This window comes from Mus caroli, chromosome 3 (assembly GCF_900094665.2).
Source record: "Mus caroli chromosome 3, CAROLI_EIJ_v1.1, whole genome shotgun sequence".
Classification (NCBI taxonomy): Eukaryota; Metazoa; Chordata; class Mammalia; order Rodentia; family Muridae; genus Mus; species Mus caroli.
The window spans coordinates 89098171-89121007 of NC_034572.1; the positions used below are offsets into that span (position 1 = coordinate 89098171).

General features: G+C 49.6%; 2 protein-coding genes across 7 annotated transcripts in view; one reads left to right on the forward strand and one right to left on the reverse strand.

Moving 5' to 3' along the window:
- The window catches only part of Pi4kb (phosphatidylinositol 4-kinase beta), a 32447-nt gene extending 28243 nt beyond the window's left edge, over positions 1-4204 (forward strand). For 2 of the 3 annotated variants that reach the window (XM_021158580.2, XM_029474924.1), the window contains 3 exons: positions 1832-1964; positions 2232-2352; positions 3352-4203. In XM_021158580.2, coding sequence (XP_021014239.1) covers positions 1832-1964; positions 2232-2352; positions 3352-3533 — 436 coding nt within the window. In that variant the 3' untranslated portion in view covers positions 3534-4203. Of the gene's footprint in view, positions 1-1831; positions 1965-2231; positions 2353-3351 lie in introns of all 3 variants that reach the window. The other variant, XM_021158581.2, reaches the window with a different exon arrangement.
- A 77-nt stretch (positions 4205-4281) lies between these two features.
- Znf687 (zinc finger protein 687) lies at positions 4282-13088 on the reverse strand. Of its 4 annotated transcripts, none has more exons than XM_021158573.2 (10): positions 12904-13088; positions 11423-11518; positions 7928-10059; positions 7625-7803; positions 6923-7099; positions 6656-6818; positions 6166-6498; positions 5961-6073; positions 5653-5794; positions 4413-5547 (listed from the first exon to the last, which is right to left on the reverse strand). In XM_021158573.2, exons 3-10 carry the CDS (start codon positions 10040-10042, stop codon positions 5056-5058), a joined length of 3714 nt encoding a protein of 1237 aa, XP_021014232.1. In that variant the 5' UTR covers positions 10043-10059; positions 11423-11518; positions 12904-13088; the 3' UTR covers positions 4413-5055. The 4 variants fall into 4 exon arrangements, with proteins under 4 accessions (XP_021014236.1, XP_021014235.1, XP_021014232.1 ...); XM_021158574.2 differs by lacking the exon at positions 12904-13088 and adding an exon at positions 12693-12881; XM_021158577.2 differs by lacking the exon at positions 11423-11518 and having other exon boundaries at positions 4282-5547.
- Between the last annotated feature and the right edge of the window lie 9749 nt (positions 13089-22837).

Genomic DNA, 22837 nt, shown 5'->3' on the forward strand with positions numbered 1-22837 from the left:
GTCTACAGAGTGAGTTCCAGGACAGCCAGGGCTATACAGAGAAACCCTGTCTCGAAAAAAACAAAACAAAACCCTCATGTCAAAAGGAGTCCCAAGGCAGCTTACTAGGTAGAAGCTAGGCCTGCCCAGATAGTTAACAGAAGGGCAGAAACTGCCTCTCACCGGCTTTGAAACATTGGGGTGGGGGTGGAGTCACCTGTTCTCCCTGGGTCTAGACATCTAGGATTGTGTGGGTGCTGCTACATTGTTAGCGCTCTCCCACAACTCAGGTGGGTCTTGCTCTCTTTCTTTCTCTCTACCTCTCCTCTTTCAGTCAGTCTGACCAACTTAGAGGTAGCCTTCAGCTGGGGCATGAATGCTTGGCCTAACAAAGCTTCTATTGATAGCAAAAAGACTGGTCATGCTGAATAGGTCAGACCTCACATGCTTAGCATGCTAATTGTTCTTCCTACTGACATTAATGTGGGAATCACAAAGACCTGAGGTATCTTCCACTAACTCATTTTCCCGACAGCTGGCCTGTAGTATACCATTCCTAAGGCTTTTTTATGTAAGTCATTTGCCCTCACAGTTTTAAAGTTTTTTTCAGCAACATGATGGCTCATTCATATGATTTAGCACTTGGGAGACGGAGGCAGACTTGGGCTAGGGTACAGCATATCTTTAGGGAAGTGGAGAGGCTAAGTAAATAACTTGAGTTCATAAAGTTATTACCATACATAAAATCATGAGTACCTGAGTTCAATCCCCAGAACCTGCATAAAAATCCTGGTGTGGCCAGGCATGGTGGCGCACGCCTTTAATCCCGGCGCTTGGGAGGCAGAGGCAGACGGATTTCTGAGTTTAAGGCCAGCCTGGTCTACAAAGTGAGTTCTAAGACAGCCAGGGCTATACAGAGAAAAACAAAAAACAAAAAACAAAAAATCCTGGTGTGATGGCACACTTTAATACCAGATGGGGAAGCAGAAACCAAAGGATTTCTTGTGCAAGCTGCCCTAGGGATCCCAATTTTAAAAAAAAAAAAAAAAAAAAAAAAAGGCTACCAGAAACAATGCCTTACATTGACCTCTGGCCTCCACACACAAATACACCTGTGTTGACCCACATAAACTAATTGTTGCTCTGTACTGATGGGACTTTGGTTCTGCCATGGACTGATTAAGAATTAAAATAATCCCAACACGCAGGAGGTAGAGGCAGGTGACTGAGTTTGAGGTCAATTTGGTACTATATATGCGTATCAGACCAACTGAGGCTGCATAGTGAGACCCTATCTATCTCAACTGAGTCTGAATGAGGGCCTTCCCTCATTCAGACAGCTAGCTGCTGGAGCCTCAGAGACCTTTTCTTCTTATCTGTGTGCTTGCTACTTAAGTCAGAGTCAAGTCTGAGTACTAGAAGTACAATTCGGGAGAAAATAGCATGCGTCAGTCTGGCCTCTGTATTTGAGACTGACCCTCAGTTTAGGATCTTCCAGCTGCTGCCTCCCAGGTGCTAGAGTTATAGGCATGTGACATTATTCACACTCAGTTCATGTTGTGTTAGGGAACAAAGCTAGAAAAGAGTGTTATAGGCAACCACTCTACCGTCCTCAGCCTTTTGATCATCTTAAAACTATTTTTATTAAGCTGGTAATAACTGAATTTTATACCCCAGTCATTCTTCATAGTTTCCTAACTTCCTTTTGTTACTAGTTTTAGATCCTAGGAAATTGACCCAGACTTGTAAGCAACAGGAAACATGGCTGGGGCCTCCCCTGTTCGGTATGAAGAGGCCAGTATTGTAGCTTGAGATCCAGCCTAAGCCACACTTACTGTTGCCTCTTCCTTAGGCACAACGGGAACATCCTTCTGGACGCAGAAGGTCACATCATCCACATCGACTTTGGCTTCATCCTTTCCAGCTCACCCCGAAACCTGGGCTTCGAGACATCAGCCTTTAAGCTGACCACAGAATTTGTGGATGTGAGTCAAAAAAGAGAAGTGCTTCCAAGGGTAACTGTGTTCTTCCTCTGAGAGGAGCTGATGGGCTCCCCCAAATTAGGAACAGAACAGAAATGGCAGTAAGTCAAGACGAGGCAGGATTGCCTGGGAGCGAGCTTATGAAAGAAAATGTGGAGATAGTGATAAGGAAATTTACCATGATTACCTTAAGAGAGGAAGCTCTGAGGCCTCAGGGAAAGGACCCACCAGAATTCCTCTGTGCACACAAGTCACTCTCCTTGCTTCTAGGTAATGGGTGGCCTGAACGGTGATATGTTCAACTACTACAAGATGCTCATGCTGCAAGGGCTGATTGCTGCTCGGAAGCACATGGACAAGGTGGTACAGATTGTGGAGATCATGCAGCAAGGTGTGGCTCAGGAGGGCCCTGGCCTGGGGCCTCAGGTTGGGTTGCCTGCACTTACAACTTTTAGGAAGTTGACTCCACCTCAAGACTTAGGTGGGGGAACATTTCTCAAGGGGTCTCCATTTCCCCTTTAAAACATTCTTCACCCTGGCAGAACTGGTTTTGGGGGTGGGGCAGGAGAAAAGGAACAGTAGAAAGCTCTTAGGTATCCTCATGGGAAAACAGCCACTTTCAGCCTCCTGGCTTTCCACATTCTCCCATTCAATTGTATTTCTCAGTCTTCTTCCTTCTCTGCTATTTCTACTCACTCCTCCCATCATACTTGGCCTGACTGCCCTGACCTCGGCCACCACCACTTCCTACTAACCTCTGCTGCTCTGATTTTTCCTGTCTCTCTTTTCTTTCACTTTGCCTCTTCCTTGGTCCCTCAGTTTTTTTTTGCACAGGACTCCCTCCTCTTCCAGTTCCTCTGGGCCCCTTCTATCCCCCCACCCCAGATATTTACCCTACCTAAGCTGCCAGTCTCCTCCTCCCCATCCTTGCCCCTACCCCACAGGTTGCCGTCGTTGCTCGGGAGCATCTCTGTCTGGCCCCGTGGTGACGGTGGCCCAGGTCATCTGTGAGTGTCTGATCTAGCATAGGCAGAGGCCTGCAACCAGATAAGTGCAGGGCCCATTCCCAGAGCTTCTTCCCAGCCTTCCCTCTGGGCCCTAAGACATCTCTCCAATGCTTACTGGGGGAAGTTGTGGGCTGGCTTGCCTTTTCCTATCATGCCCACATACTCCTCCTACAGAGGAACTAAGTATGGGATGAGGACTGAGGACGGACTAAAAACAAGGCTTCCTGATTGCTTTTCTCTGCACAAGCAAAATTGCGCGGTACCATCAAGGATCCCAGTGGTGGGGAGGGAAGGGGTACTCTAGCTCTTTTCCTTGTGGCCACTAACTACTGGCCTGCCTTCCTAATTGTCCATGACCCTTAATTTCCACTGTTTTCCCCCAGGTTCTCAGCTTCCTTGCTTCCATGGCTCCAGCACCATTCGCAACCTCAAAGAGAGGTTCCACATGAGCATGACTGAGGAGCAGCTGCAGCTGCTGGTGGAGCAGATGGTGGACGGCAGCATGAGGTCCATCACCACCAAACTCTACGATGGCTTCCAGTACCTCACCAATGGCATCATGTGACACCATTTTCAGGCCTAGACGTGGTGGGACTGAAGGCATCCTCCTTAGAAGGACCCTTGCCTAAGAAAACCCAAATCACAAAACCCCACCTACCCAAGGGAAATGGAAGGCAAGAAATACAAAGGATCATGTGGTAACCATGAGAGCTTGCCAGAGGGTAGGAGAGCCAACCTCGGGGTCCAGACTTGCTGGGGCTTCCCCACCTCTTGCTGTGTCAGTATTACCACCTGACAGACCCCAGGCCTCACTGCCCTCCAGAGAACAGAGGTGATGAACAGGAGGAGGACTGGGGTCTTCTTCCCCCGGGGTCTCAGAGGTTTTCTACAAACCATCTTTAATTTCCCTGGGTCCCAGCAAACTGGGAGGAGTAGGTTCTTGGTACTTAGGACTTAATCCTATGTTTGGCCATGCTGCTGCCTAACTCAGTTCCCTCTTGGGGGCTGACCCCTTGGCCCACATTCCCGACAAGTGGGTCCTGCACTTGTTGAGGTCCCCATCATGGGGGTAAGGAAGGGAGAACTGACACAACCCTCTGATGTATTGAGGGTACTGGCTTAGCCATGGGGAAATTTCTTACCCTGATCCTTTCCTCACATCCAGGGAAATAGCTCTCTCTCTTTTTTTTTTTTTTTTTTTAAATTTTTGTTTGAAATAAAGTCCTTAGTTAGCCATCTGTCTTGTTGCTTCTGGGGGAGGAGTGCTTGGAAAGGGTTAAGTCCAGCATACAAAAGGCACCAAACACACAAGATGAAGGAAGATTGCTTTTTCCATCTGTCTTTGTCAATACTGCCTCTTCCCTGAGAAGGGCTTCCCCAGTTCTGACTCGCCCCCTCCCTATGAGTACACATTATCCAACTCACATAAAAAGAAAAGCCTGAATGGGGATTAAACCACAAGCAGTTTTAATGGTCTGGTTTTCTCCCTCCTGTTTCTCCCACTGTTAGTATTACTACTACAAGAATAAAGGATTCCTGAGAGCCTGTCCTCTCTTCTCCCTGGAACCTACTTGACAGGACTCATCCCCACCAACCCCCCCACCCCTAAATTTCTGGGGGAAAAGACAAATGGAAGGCACTGCAGGGATTGGGGTGGGGGGTGTTAGTGCCAATGAGTGTTGGAGGAAGGGATACTAGGGCAGAACCCAGCCCAGAAGAAGAAATACTGGTCTGTGCCTGAAGAACTCTAGTAGAGGGGTAGAAGCTAGACCCTGTACATCCTTCAGTCCATCCCTATGCCTGTCTAGCAGGCTTGCCAAGGTCCCCTCCCCCCTCCCCCCACAGTTACTGGGAGTCTGCAGCAGGAGCATTAGTGTTGGATTCAGAAAGGAAAAAGAAGGCCCACTTAAGTAGAACCTAGGGGCCAAACCCTAGAGGGAAGGAGGTGCAAGTCACTAGAATCCTCAAAAGCCTGTCCCTCAGGGATAGAGAAAGAAGTAAATGTTAAACTCCCAGCCCAGGGAGGTGACAGCAGCAGTGAAACCCAAGTCCCAGGGAAGAGGCCTGGTCAGTCTGAGGCCAGGGACCTAGTTGTCCCCACTGCCTCCCTGCCGGGCCCTGATGAATGCCATGCCATGCGTGCGGAAATGGGTCTTGAGGTTTAGAGGGCTATCACAGCTCTTGCCACAGACCTTACAAGTCAGAGGGCCTCCAGGAGCAGGCAAAGGTGAGTCTCCACCCTCTGGGTCAGAGCGTAAAGGAGGAGCTTCTTCTTCCCCATCCCCCAGCCCCAGGACACTGGCTTTACCCCCAGCCCTTCTCTTCTTGTGGCTAATGAACCTGTGGCGGCTCAGGGAGCCAGGGGAAGCAAAGCACAAGCCACAGTCAAGGCACTGCTGAGTGCCACCATCCACCCTCAACCCCACAAGGCTCTGTTCTGCTGAGCCACTGCTTCTATAGCGCAGAGGACCGTGGCCTCCTGACCCAGGGCCACCCCTCAGGGACTTGGCTGGTGGTGTTGTACTGTCAGGCTCCTCACTGCATGAGTCAGAAGACTGGCGGCGTTTCCGTCCTGGCCCCTGGAGAAAAGTGGAAGACACCGGGCCTCACCATCACCCTGGTTTCCTGAGACCAAGGTCTCACTAGTTTCTCAATCCCATGACATAAGGAAGGCCTTTTCTTACCTGGGCTCTGCCACCAGAGCCTCGAGCCAGGGAGCCTCCTCGGCCAGAAGACTGCGTCCCAAGAGGCAAGCCATGCCGGACCTGGACATGCTTCTCCAGGATCAGGCGACTACTGAAGGTGCGCTTTCCCTCTGTACAATACCTAGCAGAGGTAAAGTGGGCAAGATGGCACCAGAGGCACATGCAAAGACCAAGACCCATAGCTCTTGAGAGAAGGAAGGCTACCACAGCAGAAGGTGGCCTCAAGCTTCAGATCCCTCAAAGAGACAGGTGGCCAGGTACTCTGCGAGGGAATGAGTAAGGGTTACCTGCATGGGTAAACTCGCTTGATTCCCTCATGGTTGACCCTGACATGGCGCCTCAGGCTTGGGGCAGAGCAAAAGGAGCGCTCACACAGGCGACAGGGGAACTTTTTCACTGACTAGAAAGCAAAGGGTGGAAACTTTCAGTCACTCAGGTCAACCCCAAGGCTACTCTCCAGTCCCACCTTTCCCAAAGTAAAACCCAGCTCACCTTACCATGCTCCTTCTTCATGTGAGTCACATACTCGTCACGCTCAGGACACCAAGAGTGACAAAGGCCACAAGTCCAGCCCCCAGGCCCCCCACCCCCACCTTTGATGCCTTTGTTTCCCAGTTCTCCTCGTCGGGCTCTTTTGGTTGGTCGGGGAGGCTCAGGGGAGCTGGGCAGCTCCTCTTCAGAAGATGAGGAAGATTCCTCAGTAGCAGGGGCTGCCTCTGCCTGAGACACAGCCAGCTCCTCAGGCTCAGTCTTGGGGGTCAAAAGGGCACCTCCAGCCCCTTTCCCAATTGCCTCTTCCCCGACACGTCCAGACTGGTGAGTGTTCTATAAGAAGACAGGGAAGATGGCTAGGTGGAGGAGAGCCTGGCTTTGCCAAAGTCCTCACTTCACCCCTGCTCCCCACTGCCAGAGGGTTCTCTGACCCAGGTTAGGTCAGCACAGCTAGCCAGTAGCCATTCCCTAGCCTTTGTTCCTCCTGTACCTTGAGATGCTCCAGCATGGTTCTTTTTTGGGCAAAAAGCAGAGGACAAGACGGGCACTTAAAGACACTGACACGCTGGGGCAGTAAGTGCTGGTCGAAGTGTGAGGAGAGGAGGGGTTTGTGAGTGAAGACCGTATCACACATGGCACACTTATAGATCAGCCTGTGGGGGCAGAAGGGTCAGTATAAACATGGGTGATAGCAGTCCACCACCCTCCACCTCTTCACCAATCTACCTCACCACCAGGCTCCCTCCCCAGGTCTCACTTGGCTTGCTGGGTGAGGAAGCTTGGATGCTGGGAGTAGAGGTGGGCATGGGCGCTGGGTGCAGACTTGAAGGCCATGGGGCAGATGGGGCACTTGTGGAAAACTTCGCAGTGTGATGCCTGGATGTGGGACTTGATGGAGTTCACACCCCCAAACACCACTGCACAGCTAGGGCACCTTGGAGAGGAAATAGGAGATTCGACAGTGAGGTAGGGGCATCTCAAGCACCACTCTTGTTCTTGAAGACAAGGAAAATGTCAAAAGAAAATCAACAAAGGAGCATGAGCAAGACAGAGGAAGGAAGGAGGCTCAGTCCCCAAGAGAGGTCTGAGAAGGCAGAGCTGGGATTCCACCTGGGACCCTGCTCTCCACTGTTCCCATAATGCATACTTGATAGCAGGAGGGATAGGGTATGTCAACACAATAGGAAAAAATGATGGTTCTCTTTGAGAAGCCATCTAAAAAGATTACTGCTGGGCTGGAAAGATGGCTTAGTGGTCAAGAGCACCGACTGCTCTTCTGGAGGTCCCCAGCAATCACATGGTGGCTCACAACCATCTGTAATGAGATCTGATGCCTTCTTCTGGTGTGTCTAAAGACAACTACAGTGTACTCACATTAAATAAATAAATAAATCTTTAAAAAAAATTACTGCTAACAAACAGATCCTAAAGCTCTAATGAGGAGTTGAGCATGAGGCACCTGTATCCTACACGGCGAGAGAAATGCAGACAGGCCTCTCGAAGATGGGTCTGAAAATTAGCTTGTAGGAAGTTACCCCCACACTCGGGACACACATGGGGGGGTCGATTCTTATGTGTGCGCTGGTGGGCACTGAAGCTGCAGCGATTGGGGAGCATCATGGGGCAGGACGGACACACCTGTCAAGAGGTTAAACAAGGTCAATTAATGAGGGGTGCCCTGTACCCTATTACTTTGAATTTTCACCTCCATAGAATCTGGCTGTCCCTTCCCCCCAGAGAAGGAAAATGAGAAACAACTCACATTGCTGGTAGACCCGAGTGCAGGAGGGCCCAGCTGCTGGAAATGGGCTGCCATGCCAGCCTTGTCCCGGCACTGCTCTTTGCACTCCAGACAGCGAAAGCACGTGTAAACAGAGGCAGTAGGGGGAGCAGGAGGCTCTGTCGGGAGTGGCAGCACAGGAGCTTCAGTGGCAACTGTAGTGATGGTAGAGGAAGTGACAGCCCCCTCCCCCTTGCCCAAAACAGGCAAGGCCAAAGGTCCAGGAACAGGTGGGACAGCCACAGGCAGCAAGGGTGTGATGTCTGGCTGCCCTACCATCTGGTCAAGGGCTACAGGCCTCATGACCAAATGTGAGCACTGCATGACAAGCCCCTTGTCCTTGTGCTCACGGGCATGCAGAAGCAGGCTACACTTGTTGAAGAAAACCAGGCGACGGGCACAGTGGTTACAGGTGACCTCTATACGCATGCTCCTTCGATCATAGTGCCGTGCCAGGCTCTTCTCCAGTGAGAAGGCATCTCCACACTCAAGGCAGCGGTAGCCTGTTGGAGGCAGGGCCAGACCAGCCTCAGCTGGCGGACTCAGGTTTGGTCTATAAGCAGGCAGCAGGTTCTTGCTGTTGAGGATCTTGTTGAAGGCCTCTACCAGACTGGACTGGGTTCGGGAGATCACCGAGCCACCTGCTGTGCCTGGCCCAGTAGCAGACTTAGAAGGCTGTACCATCACCACTGAGGCACCATTTACCTTCTGCCCCCCAAGGCTAAACCCTGTCCGTACCTCAGCCTTGGGCAGAGTTTGGGGCACCAGACCTAACACACTCTTTGTCATAGTCTTGGGGCTGGTGGCATTCCCCCCTGGTAGAACCACAGCTTTGCGGGCCACACTGGCTGCCATGAGCATGGCAGTGCTGGCATTCTGGATGGTGGCCACAGGCAGCACTGTACCTTTCAGCCTTGTGCCATCACCCAATTGGACACTCACCACCTTTGGACCCTCAGGGGTTGGAGTTACAGGGGACAGTTTCAGGAAGCTAGCCTCGGCCAGGAAGGCCCCCTCGGCCAAAGGGGCAGGAGGATCAGGTTCTGAGGGGACCCGGGTTACAGTTCTTGTGATATTCCCACAGGATGTTTTAATAGTCTTGATCCGCACCTTGAGGGGCCTAGAAGAGCTGGAGGAGGTAGGGGAATCATTGCTGTCCTCATCTGCAGCCTCAGCTCCACTAGAGGGACTCTGGGGACTTCTTGGGGGAGACTTGTCCACTGTTCCCTCATCTTCTTCCTTCAGGGGTTTACAGCTGGGTGCTTTGACAGGGGAAGCAGGAGGGCTCTGGTGTCCTGGAGACTGCTTGAAGGACACCCCAGCCACCTGCGGGGGAGAGACACTGGCAGGGATGCCTGCTGTCTCTGGGCTGGCTCCTGGGCCTCTCTGGGTTAGGCTCTGGGAATGGTGAGGGCTGCAGCTTTCCTGTTTCAAGGCCCCTTGAGGCAAGAGTGAAACAGGAGGAAGCAGGGTTGAGCCATTTTCTGAGGCCAGTTCAAAAGGAGTGGAGAAAGGAGGTGGGGCCATGTCACCACCCCGAGGTTGGGAAGGTTCCGGAGGTAGGGGATCTGGGTGGTCTCCTGGTTCAGACCCAAAATGAGCAAAGAGGTCCAAGCATGTTTTGCCTTCCACAGCTTTGTCTTTCCAGGCATTCCCACTGGCAGGTGCTGAAGAATGGGGGGTTTCTGAGAGAGATGGTTCAGGACCCCCAAACCCATTCTGCATCAGACAAGACCCCACAGGTCCTTCCTTAGTTATACCCCCAGCCTTGGTCTCTTCCTCTCCTGAATCCCCAGTTAGGCTCTCAGACTGCTCTGGACACACTGTGTTCTTGACAATGACGCTGACTGTAGAAGTATCCGGTGGTTGTGGAAGGCCATGATCAGAGGCCTCAGCTGGACTCTCAGGGTCATTCTCAGCAGCTGCTGCTGCTTCTCTGTCTTTAGAATCTCCTCCTACACTGGGTTCTGGCTTCCCTTGGCCTCCTGGTCCCTCATTTTCTTCTGGCCCAGAGTGAATGGCTTCATTTGCATCAATGTCAGGGATGTCAAAAGCAGCAAGGAGGTCATCAAAATCAGGGGTCTTCATGTCCCCCATAGTGACAGGTCCCAGACCTAATGAAAACAGTAAGAGTAAAGAGAAATTGGGATCCCCATATCTAGACCCTGAACCCCCCCCTTCTCAGTACTCTGTATTTATCCCTCTGTATTTATCCCTCCGACTTGGTACATCTCCACCATATTGTGAATCCTAGAGAGCTGCTTGAAGTATTCAGTGTGCCAAACCCTAAAATCAGGTTAGTGGGAAAACACTAGGTACTGCCAGAGAAAACTAGAAAGAGATTCTTAGAAATACAAAGAAAAGAGAAGCTGAAGGTTCTCAGAGATCATCTCCGTTGAAACCAGATAAACTGTTCCTGTGCCTCACACAGAACCAATTAACCAACAGAATATCAAGGAGGATGGCAGCCATACTGCTCTGAGTTTCAGGGCTTGCGTCAGTATGGGATCAGTATTATTCATGAAATATGAATTGGGGGTCCACAGAGATCTGAAAGGCCATTTACACACAGGAGCAGCTAAAACTTAACTTGCTCTGCCTTTAGCTTTATCACTGTCCTTCAAGCAAGTTACTTCATTGCCTTACTTTCGCTGTTCAAAGAGTGGACAAGTAACCCATTTATCAAAGTTCTTCCACAAACATAAAATTATATGTGTGAGTGTCAAACACAGAATACAATTTACTAATGCAGCTGGGCCAAATTAGGACATGAAGTCAAGCAGGAGCGGGCTGCACTGGGAAGGAGGCCACCTAGGGCCACCTAGGGCTAGGGCCAGAGCTAAGAGTCAGAGGTCAGCTAAAGCCATATGTGAAAGATCTGGAGCTCCTCCTGGCACCCAAAGCCCTAGCAGGGTGAGCACGGAGAAACAGATTCAAGGTAGAAAGAATAAGACACAGAAAGAGGTGGAGGGGGGCATAGTCACAAGGGCCCTGGCTGAGTCCTCTCCTGTCACAAACACCTGCGGCTTGCTCACCTTCCCCAGAGTGCCCTCCCTCCTCCTTCCTCCACCTTGCTCTCTCAGGGTTAAGACTCCAGGGCACAAGCTGGTCCAGCATAGCTTCCACACTAGGAGAAAGCTCCTCCTTTCCACTGACATTTCTGCTCTAAGCTCCTCACACAGTCTACCCTCCAACTCAAACTCCACCTTCTTGGGTAACAGTAGCCTAGAAGTCTCCCCCAACCTTAATCTGGCCCAGGGAGGATTGAAGGAGGGGGTATTCCCAAAAGACTTATGTGTCACTAAAGCAACAACAAGGCCAGCTTAGAGACTGTAGGAGACCCAAACTCTATCCTCTATCTGTTCTTAACCATAAGTAATTCTGTATCTAGGAAGACTCAACAAAGGGACAAATTCGCTCCCCTTTATACATTCCCTGCCCAGGATGCAAGCCATTTCCCAGGGCCAATTCTCTCACCTCTTTCCAGCCTTCAGACTGTAACTGGAGATAGTCCCAGCAGGTGGCGGCTGGCATTGCCCGGACCAAGGTGGGGGTGGGGGACAAGGGTACCAACTAGAGGAAGAAAGGGTAGTCCTCCTTGTACATTACCCCTATATTTAATTCTGCACATTCTGGGTTTGAACAAAGCCCTTAGTTTTAACCCAGATGAATCTCTAGGTCCCTCAGTTCTCCTGGGTCGGGAAGCCTGGGCTACCTTCCCACTCAAGCTCCCAGCAGGGTGGGTCGGTGGAGTACAAACCAATGGGGACTAAGAAAACACCTGCGAACCTACCTCTCCCAACCACCTCCCTCTGGCGTGCGAGTGACTTGGAGGTCATCCGATAGCCACCTGGAGCAGACAGTGGGCCAAACACAGAGGCTTAAGGCCAATGAAGATCCTCCACTCAGCCGCCAGGCCTGTGGAGCTGCCATCTCCCTACCTATTTTCCCCCTCTGTTCTCCAAAAGCAAAGGGGGCTTAACAAGAAGAGGGTGAACAGACACCGGTCGGGTGGGGGCTCCATTGCCCTTTGCCCAAGGCCTACAGCGCAGAGCAAAAGGAAGGGGCCAGAGCACGGCCGGGGGCGATTAGGTTGCGGCCAAGCTGGGTAGCGGGCGGCATTTAAGTCCCTGCCATCTGCCAGGGACTGGCGCGGAAAGTAAGTCCGGGGTTTCCGGTAGGGGACAAGAAGTACATTAAAAAACTGAAGGGTAAACTGAGGCGAGTGGTGCTTCTTTCACTTTCACCGGCTAAGAACTCAAGGGAGGGCCTCGGCGAGGCCAGGCCCTTAGGATCTGCGGCGCTGCACTTCGGGGGCCAGGACTCCCCGGCAGTGGGGAGTGGCGCGAGGGGAGTGGAGACACAAGAGGGGGCGGTCCCTACGTGATTCTAAGCTCTGCAGCCAGGTCAGTCCGGACTCGAACCTGGTCCCCTTCATCTCTGCGCGCCCGGCAGCTTGCCCCGGCTCCGACCCCCAGAAGCTCTCCCCAGACCCGAGTGATTGCTAGGCGCGCACCAGGATCGAGGCGCTAGCCTGAGTCCTGCCTGGGCCCGGACGCTGACCAGCACCCGGTCGGGATGCAGGCTCCTCTCCTGCTGGGCCCAATTCCCCCGCCCCCACCGCCCGGCACGGACACCATTTTAGGTCGCGACATCCCGCAGCCTCGAGTCCCCCGGCCGCACTCTGACTGCCTCTCAGTCTAAGAGCGCCAGGACTTAGGGGTCCAGGAACCCCCTCCCACGTTACCAGGCTAGGGGGCCGTGCTTCCAGCAAACTTGAGTTCCCACCGGTGGTCCTCGAAGAAGAAGGCGGCGACCCGGCCAGGCCAGCAGCCGCCCCAGGGGGCGGCGGCACGGAGAAGGGGGTATAGTTGACCAAGTGGGGGAGGGGCAGGGGTATTTACCCGCCCCCCCGGGGGGCGGAGCCAGGGGCGGGTATTTGCCGCGAGCGTGCTTACTTGTTCCGATCCTGGTGCGGGCTGAGACCCTTACGGCCTCCTCCCGGTTCCAGCCGCCACCGCCGCTGCCACCGCCGCCGCCCTCCCCGCGGCCGCCGCTACTTCCTGCTTCTCTCCGCTTCGGCCTCCCCTCTCCCTCAGCTCCCTCCGTGTCCCTAGTCCGGGCTGCCCGCTTTCATACTCGCCATTGGCTAGTGGACCTGTCATTCAACTGTGAACCCCACCCAGTCCCGTACGGGATTGGCCCTCCATACCCCGCTCGGAACTGTTCCCTCATAGTCTTCTCATCGCTATTGGACAAAGGGCCTGGGCCCTGTGGAGAAGCCTCTCCCCATTGGCTGCTTCGGAGTCCACCTGCCCTGTCTGAGCAGCCCGAAAGCCATTGGCCGTCGCCGCTGTCGCTTAGGAAGAAGCCAGCCTTAGTCTCCGCTTTGGGTTGCGAGGGGTGACTAGCTAGCTCAGAAGCGTGGCCATCCTCTCTCCATTGGTCGCTCGAAGCTGGACACTGTGCCTCACGTCTGCAAACTTAGGAGCTCTAGCTGTATGGCGGCGCGTCTAGGGGAACCTCGTCGGCTCCGTGTGGAACCTGGGTGTTTTAAGTGTTTGTGCCGTTTCCTCAGGCTAAGCCGCGCTCGAACGGATGCGGTGCTGGGGATCACAAAATGGGGTGCCACCCCCAAACATTACGTCATCGGGGTGACCATTGCCTGGGGTTCCCCGCAGTCTAAACTGCTTTATAATCCGGATGGATGCGGTTCTGGCGTCCGCCTGCTTCTGGCCGTACGCACGACGCACAGCCCCTCCCTCTGCGGGAGAGCCGGACAGACTTTGGGATTCCGAGTGTAAAAGAAACCGGAACCACCGAGACCTGAGACCTGGGACACGCTGCGACCGGAAGTGGGGGAGGTGACGTTGGGAAGTGCTGGCGTGGCCTGGGCAACAACCAAGGAGAGCTTAAGGTAGTATGCTGATAGGCTTCTTACGCGAGAGAAGGAGGGAGCCCAGATCTATTTCCCATTTAAGAGAGCTCCTTTTCCCCCGCCCCTGACGGGAGCTGGCATTACTGTTCCCGTTGAGCTTTCCCGCGCTTTGCTGTCCCACCCCCTTGGAGGCGGGAAAAGGGGCGGAGTCGCCAGGGAGACGAATTGCCTTGACACTCGCCCACCTGCGCTGGCTCAGGTTTTTGCTGGATCCATCTGCAGACCCAGTGTGCCACCTGGCGCGCACTCTACCCTGGCCGCGCGCCACCGCCGCCGCCCACCGCGACCGCAGCCGTTTCAAATGACAAGGGTTTTTAAATTTCTGTTTTATTTTCTCTTTTTGCAGTGTTCGGAGTGGAACCTAGTGCTTCACCCAGCCCAAGCAAGCAGCCCACCGACATAGCAGCTTGGCGAGTCTTTTTGTTTTGGCGATACTGATTATTGGACATTGGGAGTCGCACACACTTGGCAGGTGCACTCGTAACACTGAAGCTACTCTATACCCTATCACTTTTTGGGACAGGGTTTCCACTAAGTTGTCCTGCCTGCCTAGTAACTAGGGCTACACTGTTGCGCCATCAGGCCCAGGTTTGGGTAAAGCTTTTAAAAGAAGGCTCTGTTACCTGCCCTTGGACCCCCATAGCATTGGATCCAAAAAGTTCGGGCTTATGTATAGGAGGAATCTTGGAACCACCACATTCCACATGTTGACATCAGACAAATCGTTTAACCTCCCTAAACCTATTGTCTCATGAATAAAATGGTAACTATAATATCCACCTGCCAAGATTATTTTTGTGAGCATGAAAAGCTTAGAAGGCAGAGTGCTATTTATAAAGCGATAGCAAACGGGATAAATGCAGCCCCTACCTTCGCCTCATCTGCCATATTTCTCTGAGGTGCTGCAGCTCACAGAACTCTTTCTGAATAACGAGAGTTCTTTACTGGAGAGCTGAGGCTGTGGCTCCGTTGGTAGATTATATTTTAGAAACTTGGGCCAGGGTCTTATGCTCATAATCTCAGCACTTAGAAGGTGGCAGCAGGAGTACCAAGTTCAAAGCTACTTTTGGCTCCATAGGGAGTCTGATTTCCACCCGGAGTACATAAAACTCTTGAGTACAACAAGGGAGAAAAAACCCTACTGAATGTATTCCATTCCCATATTCTCCTCTGGGTCTTTCTATAGGTTTAATAATTACTATTCTATACATGTATTGCGATTAGAACTTTATGTTGACTCATTAATCCTTACAACTCTAGAGGAAAGTATTAGTGTGGTCATTTTATAGAGAAGGAAACAAGCACAGGCAGGCTAGATTAACTGATTTACACAAAGTCAGAAGCAGTGAAGTTAAAATTTTGAGAATTCAAAAGAGTAAGTGGTGAATTACAGATTCCCTTGCCAAGAGAATTCTGTATAGAAATTTGTTCTTCAATTAGATGTACTAGTCATTTAAGAAATATTTTTCAAACTAGATGTAGTGGAAGAAATCTTGTAATCCTAACACCTGGGAGGTGGAGGCAGAAGGAGCAAGAGTTCAAGACCAGTCTCAGGTACATAGCAAGTTCAAAAATGTACTAGTTACTTTTCTATTGCTGTGTTAAAAACACCATGACCGTGACAACTTAGAGAGGGTTTACCTTGGGCTTACAGTTCCAGTGGGTGGCAGACTTCTACATTTTTTTTAAGATTGATTGATTTATTTTATGTATATGGGTACACTATAGCTGTATAGATGGTTGTGAGCCTTCATGTGGTTGTTGGGAATTGAATTTTAGGACTTCTGCTCGCTCCGGTCAACTCTGCTTGCTCAGTCCCTGCTCATGCGGCCCAAAGATTTATTATTATACATGGGTACACTGTAGCTGTCTTCTGACACACCTGAAGAGGGCATCAGATCTCATTATGGGTGGTTGTGAGCCACCATGTGGTTTCTGGGATTTGAACTCAGGACCTTCAGAAGAGTAGTCAGTGCTTTTAACCACTGAGCCATCTGGCCAGCCCAGAGAGCTCACATCTTGAACTGAAAGCAAAATCAGAGAGGAAACTGGGAAAGGTGTGAGTCTTTAAACCTCAAAGCCTACCCTGGTGACATACATCATCTAGCAAGAACACACTTCCTGAGACTCCTAAATATCTCCATCAGTTGAATTCAAGTACCTAAGGCTGTGGGGGACAATTCATTCAAACCACCACACAGACCAGCCTATGCAAGTGAGACACCCTGACCAAATGAGGGGAGTATGAGGAAAAATATTTTAATTCAGGTAATATTTAATAAGCACCATCTGTGAGTTAAGCACTATTTTTGGCTGGGAAATTTTTCAAAACCAGGGACATTTTTAAATTCAAAAACTAAATTTCAAAGCAGGGAAGTACAACAAGAAGTGTGTGAGGGTTGTAGCTGTACATAGGATGGGTGAATAAGGCTTTTCTGATAAGATTGCTATTAGGTGGTCCCTGAAGAGCTGACTGATTTCTCAGCTATCTGGGTCAAGAACATTCAGGAAGGAGGTACAGAGGGTTCTTAGCTGGAAGTGTGGAACAGGGGTTAGCAGATAGGAGGGGAAGCCAGCTCACGGGTGAGCTGAAGGCTGTTCAAAAGGCCTTTCCTGCCTACCGGATGCGGTGGTGCACTCAGGAGACGACAGGCAGCTGGTTTCCAAGACAGCCAGAGCTACACAAAAATAAGTAAGTAAGTAGATAAATAAAAGGAGAAGAAGGAAAGATGGATGTGGTGGCATGTGCCTGTAAACCTAGCACTGGAAGGCTGAGGCCAAAAGACCACAAGTTTTAGTCCAACCCGGGCTATCCAGCGAGAGGCGGTCTCTAAGTTTAAGAAAAACAGCTGGAAAGATGGATCTGTTGTTAAGGTCACTTGCTGCTTTGTAGAGGACCCCGGTTTGATTCCCAGCACCTACATGGCAGTTTACAACTGACTATAACTCCAGTTTTCCAAGTGTTCCAGCACTCTCTTCTGCCCTTCTCTTACAACACACACACAAAACCTCAAAAATAATAAATTTTTAAAAGAGTCTTCCACCGGGCTTGGTGGTGCACGCCTTTAATCCCAGCACTCGGGAGGCAGAGGCAGGCGGATTTCTGAGTTCGAGGCCAGCCTGGTCTACAAAGTGAGTTCCAGGACAGCCAGGGCTACACAGAGAAACCCTGTCTCAAAAAACCAAAAAAAAAAAAAAAAAAGAGTCTTCCCAGAGACAGATTGATCTGGGGCCATAGCTCAGTGACGAAGCCTTCCTAAACAGGTCTAATTCTCGAGCTCCAATTCTCCTACACCACAAGAAGAAATGAGAGCAGAGAAAAGTTATAGATCCCTATATTCCCAGTACATGGAATAGGCTGCATCAGGATCAGAAGTGAGTTCCAGAAACACCTTGTCCCCAAAGATGAAGGCAGTTATGAAGAGGATCTTGGGTGTGTGCGAAGATTGGAGGAGGGAAAAGTCTGGGCATCATCCAGGGCAAGTCCAAGTGTTCACGGTGGCAAGAAGAGAATTCTAGGAGCGAGGCGGAATTCTGAAACCTCACAACCAAATTTCCTGTTCCTAGGAGGGAAGGAGAATGATGCGCTGACAGGTCCCACCCACATTCGTAATGGGAGACGTGACCTTGTGGGGTAAAGAAAACAGAGCTCATCAGGAGTCTTGACGAGAACACATGGTGCATTGATGGGACAAAGCTTTTATAGAATGAGTTCGTAAGATTGGAGGAGATGCCAGGTATGGTATCCTTTCACCTAGCATTTGTGAGGCAGAGCCAGACTGATGGATGGAGTGAGACCCAGGACTGTCAGCCAGGGCTACATAATCAGACCCTGTCTCTGATGGATCCCACAATCCCACAAGGTGGCAGGAGATAATCAACCGAGAGTTCTCTGACCACACTGCTCTGTGGGACACATGGGTGCTTACACACACACACACACACACACACACACACACACACACACACACACACTTTTTTAAGAATGGAGGAGGGGGCTGGCGAGATGGCTCACTGGGTAAGAGCACCCGACTGCTCTTCTGAAGGTCCTGAGTTCAAATCCCAGCAACTACATGGTGGCTCACAACCATCCGTAACGAGATCTGGCGCCCTCTTCTGGAGTGTCTGAAGACAGCTACAGTGTACTTACATATAATAAATAAATAAAATCTTTAAAAAAAAAAGAGAAAAAGAATGGAGGAGGAAGAAAGCAAATCAGAACATTGACTAGTTAAAGGAGAGAGTGGGTACCAATAAGAGAGCAATGAGGAAGCAGCTTTGGAGGAGATGGGATTGTTTGCATTGCTGGAAAGTGAGCATAGCCTCACAGATTAGAAAAGCACTTTACCACTGAGCTATATCCTCAGCCCAAAATATAACTTTAAAAAGTTGTTTATGGGGCTGGTGAGATGGCTCAGTGGGTAAGAGCACCCGACTGCTCTTCTGAAGGTCCAAGGTTCAAATCCCAGCAACCACATGGTGGCTCACAACCATCCGTAACGAGATCTGACTCCCTCTTCTGGAGTGTCTGAGACAGCTGCAGTGTACTTACATATAATAAAAATAAATAAATCTTTAAAAAAAAAAAGTTTATGTGTACTGTGTATAAAGGTACCCTCCTAGGTCAGAAGAGAGTGTTGGATTCCACAGAGCTAGAGTTACAGACAGTTGTGAGATGGATGCTGGGAACCAAACTCAGGTCTTCTGCGAAAGTGGTAAACAATGCAACTGCTGGGCTGTCTCTCCAGCACCAGAAAACAAACAAAAAAGATGTTTTTATTTTGTTTTGTGTAACTTTTTTTTTTAAGATTTATTTATTTATTATACGTAAGTACACTGTAGCTGTCTTCAGACGTACCAGAAGTGGGCATTAGATCTCATTACAGGTGGTTGTGAGCCACCATGTGGTTGCTGGGATTTGAACTCTGGACCTTCGGAAGAGCAGTCGGGTGCTCTTACCCACTGAGCCATCTCACCAGCCCCGTGAAATTGTTTTAATATTTTTATATATGGGTGTTTTGCCTGAATGATCGATTTGTACTGCATGTCTGTGCTACATATGCCACTGGAGGCCAGGTGAAGGCCTCCCATCCCCTTGGACTGGACTTACTGATGGTTGTGGGCCACAAGGTGATGGGAATAAAACCCAGGTCCTTTGGAAGAGCAGCCAGTGCTCTTAACTGCTGAGTCATCTCTCCAGAGCCTAGTTTGGTGGTGTGTGTGTTTGTGTGTTTGCTTGTTTGTTTGTTTGTTTGAGGCAGGGTCTTTCCCTATGAAGCCCAAACTGGCCTTGGACTTGATCCTTCCTGTCTCTACCTCCCAAATGTAGAAATTATAGACAGATATGCACCACTGTACCTGGTAGAAAAGGACTTTTTAAGATGAAAAAATTGAAACTGGGATTGTAGCTCACTTGGTAGGGAGAATGCTTGCCTAGCATTCAAGAAACCCTGGGTTTGCGCCTCAGAACACTCTAAAAGCTGGCATGGTGGCTCAAGGGTTTTACCCAGGTCTTCAAAGGTGTAGAGAAGAGGAGCAGAAGATAAAGTCATGCTCAATTACACAGGAAATGTGAGGCCATCTATCTACATCAGGCCCTGTCTCAAACACCAATAAAATAAGAGAATGTTAATAAAGTATGTTGTTAGTACACTATCCTTCAGAGGGAAGACTGAGATGGCAGAAAAAAAGATGATTTGTTTTTGTTGTGGTTTGGTTTGGTTTTGACTTTTTCAAGACGGTTTCTCCATGTAGCCCTGGCTATACTCTCCTAGCTGTACTGTTTTGTAGATCAGGCTGGCCTCAAGCTCACAGCAATCCACCTGCCTTGTCTTCCCAGAGCTGAGGTCAGTGGCATGCACCTCTACCACCTGGCTCAGAAAGAGGATTTTTAAAAGGTCCTGGGACAGCCAGGTTCTCATGACACAGAAACAGGTGGAGCTGTGTGAGTTCACGATCAGACTGGTCTGCAGAGTAAGTTCTAGTTCAGCTAGGGCTACTTAGAGAGAGGTTGTATCAAAAACAAAACAAACAAAAGATCCTGTCCTTAAAAAAAAAAAAAAGATGGGGAAAAAGTGAAGACTGGGTCTAGTTCACAAATCCGTGCCCAGCACAGGAGTGTGGTAAGGACACTGTGTCTTCTCTCCCTGCTTTCACTCTCTCAGTGGTTGAAGAAACTGGGGTTGGCATAAAGTCAGTGGTAGAGTGCTTGCTTGGGGTTTGAAACCAAGCATCACAAAGACAAGGAAGAAGAACTAGAAATCCACAGGTAGACATGTATGCCTGCCCTCCCCCCATGTGCACGCGCCTGCATGCATGTGTGTGTGAGTGTGTGTTCTCTCTGGCAGTAATTAGCACTATTCTGTTACCACTGTTTGGTTTGCCATTTTGAGCTTTATATAAAGAATCATACCCTCTTATGCCATTTTGTTTGTGAGAGCTAATAATTCCTTGACAAGGACTTGTCATTTGTTTTTTTTTTTGTTTGTTTGTTTTTTTTTAAAGATTTATGTATTTATTATATGTAAGTACACTATAGCTGTCTTCAGACATTCCAGAAGAGGGCGCCAGATCTCGTTGCGGATGGTTGTGAGCCACCATGTGGTTGCTGGGATTTGAACTCTGGATCTTCGGAAGAGCAGTCGGGTGCTCTTACCCACTGAGCCATCTCACCAGCCCTTGTCATTTGTTATTGCTGTGAGATGTTTTAATTTTATGAGTAAGCAACATTGGATACCTTTTTTGGTTTGCTTTGGTTTGGTTTTTGGTTTTTTGGTTTTTTGAGACAGGGTTTCTCTGTGTAGCCCTGGCTGTCCTGGAATTCACTTTGTAGACCAGGCTGGCCTCGAACTCAGAAATCTGCCTGCCTATGCCTCCCAAGTGCTGGGATTAAAGGTGTGCACCGCCACCACTGCCAGGCGATAGAAACACATTGGTTTTCTCTGGGTAGAGAACTGAGCCATAGCAGGTATACACTTCAGCCTCAGCACACCATATACTCCCTCCACTGTTGTCCTCCTTGCCTTCCAGGGTCCACCCAGCACTGGGTATCTTCACTCAGGTTCCGAGCTTTAGATCTTGGAGATCTCATTGTGATTCCATTTACATTTTCTTGATTAAAAACTTATGTTAATGGCCAGAGATGGTTCAGCAGTAAAGAGGCTTGCTGCCAAGCCTAAGAGCCTCAGTTTGAGCCATGGAACTTCCTAGGGAGAGAACTGCCTCCCACAAGTTATCTTCTGACTCCACATATGTCACTAAAACACCCACACAAATCAATAAATGTACATTTTTAAGGTTTTGTGAATCATCTTTTCATTGATCTTTTTCCTGTATTTTAATTAACTAATTAATTAATTAGAGGCAGGGTCTTACTGTGTAGCTCTGGCTGTCCTAGAACTTACTCTGTAGACCAGGCTGGCCCTGAACTCAGAGATCCACCTGCCTCGCCTCCTGAGTGCTGGACGAAAGGCATGTGATACCACCGCCTGGATCTTTCTGTAGGCCGTTTGAATTTCTTTTCCAAAGTGTTTTTCAAGTCATTTCCCCCATTATTTTATTGTTGTTTTCTTACTAGTTATGGGTGGTTTGGTTTGGGTTTCGTTTTCAGACAGGTTCTCATATATAGAAAAGATTGGCCTTGAATACCTCACGTTTTTGGCTCACCAGATGTGCTTCCACACTAGCAGTTTTTTGTGGCCTCCCTTCCCCCCAGCCTGGAACCTGCCTGCTCAAGGGTGGAGCTACCGGCTCATTCGTCCTGCCACGCCCACTGCTGGAACCTGCCTTTGNTGCNTGGAGTCACACACGTGTTCGTCCTGCTACTGGACCCTGAGTTACTTGGCGGGAAATTGGGTTCCCTCCCCCTTCCTTTATAAACTGAGTGTCTGGAAATATTAAATTGAGTCTTGATCAGAATGTTGTCTTGACTCCATTGTTTCTTCCGCCCCGACTAGTTTCCTCTCTTTTCAGCCTGAACTGCCATTCTCAGTGAACCGTTCGTGTTGTGGACCGCGGGCGGGCCGCAACAGTTTTTAACAATGTATTCTGAATAAAAGACCTTTGTAAAGTGTACTAGTTACAGATGCCTTCTTTCAACCTGTGTGCATTGCCTTCCAACTATTTTAGGGGAATTTTTTTGGTCATTCATTATGTGTGTGTGTGTGTGTGTGTGTGTGTGTGTTATGTGTAGCATAAGTGATCGTGGATGTGCAAGTGTGTGTGTTATGTGTAGCCTAAGTGATCGTGGATGTGCAAGTGTATGCAGCTGTGTGCATATCAGAAGAGGGTGTTGAATGCCCTACTCTGTCACTCTGTGCCTTACTGTAAGAGCCAGGTCTGTGGCACATGCCTGCAATTCCAGCATTGAGGAAGTAGAGGCAGCATGATCTACATAGCAAATCTGAGGCCATCCGGGTCTATCTGAGATCCTAAATAAATAAATAAATGAATAAATAAATAGACCATGGTGGTAATTCCAGCACTTGGGAAGAGGGAGGAGGAGCAGGAATTCAAGTTGACCCTTAACTATGCAGTAAGTTCGAGGCCATCCTAGGCTACATATAAGTCAGACTCAAACAATAAACACCTCACTTTAAATAAGTAAATAATAAAGCAAATGATTGGGTGATGTTCAGTATATTCACACTGTGTGTAAACACTACATCCTGGGCTGGAGAGATGGCTCAGTGGGTAAGAGCACCCAACTGCTCTTCCGAGGGTCCGGAGTTCAAATCCCAGCGACCACATGGTGGCTCACAACCATCCGTAACGAGATCTGACTCTCTCTGGAGTGTCTGAAGACAGCTACAGTGTACTTACATACATATAAAATAAATAAATCTTTAAAAAAAAAAAACACTACATCCTACCAGTTCTAAAACATTTTTTTAAGATTTATTTATTATTATAAGTACACTGTAGCTGTTTTCAGACGCACCAGAAGAGGGTGTCAG

What these genes read in the sequence shown, in the direction of transcription:
- Znf687 (XM_021158577.2), bottom strand. Translation starts at nt 10,042, where the DNA reads ATGGGGGACATGAAGACCCCTGATTTTGATGACCTCCTTGCTGCTTTT. An exon ending in CCATGCTGGAGCATCTCAAG is followed by an intron (nt 6,499 to 6,655) that starts GTACAGGAGGAA and finishes GTCTTCTTATAG; the next exon opens with AACACTCACCAGTCTGGACG. An exon ending in AAGCGAGTTTACCCATGCAG is followed by an intron (nt 5,795 to 5,960) that starts GTAACCCTTACT and finishes TACCTCTGCTAG; the next exon opens with GTATTGTACAGAGGGAAAGC.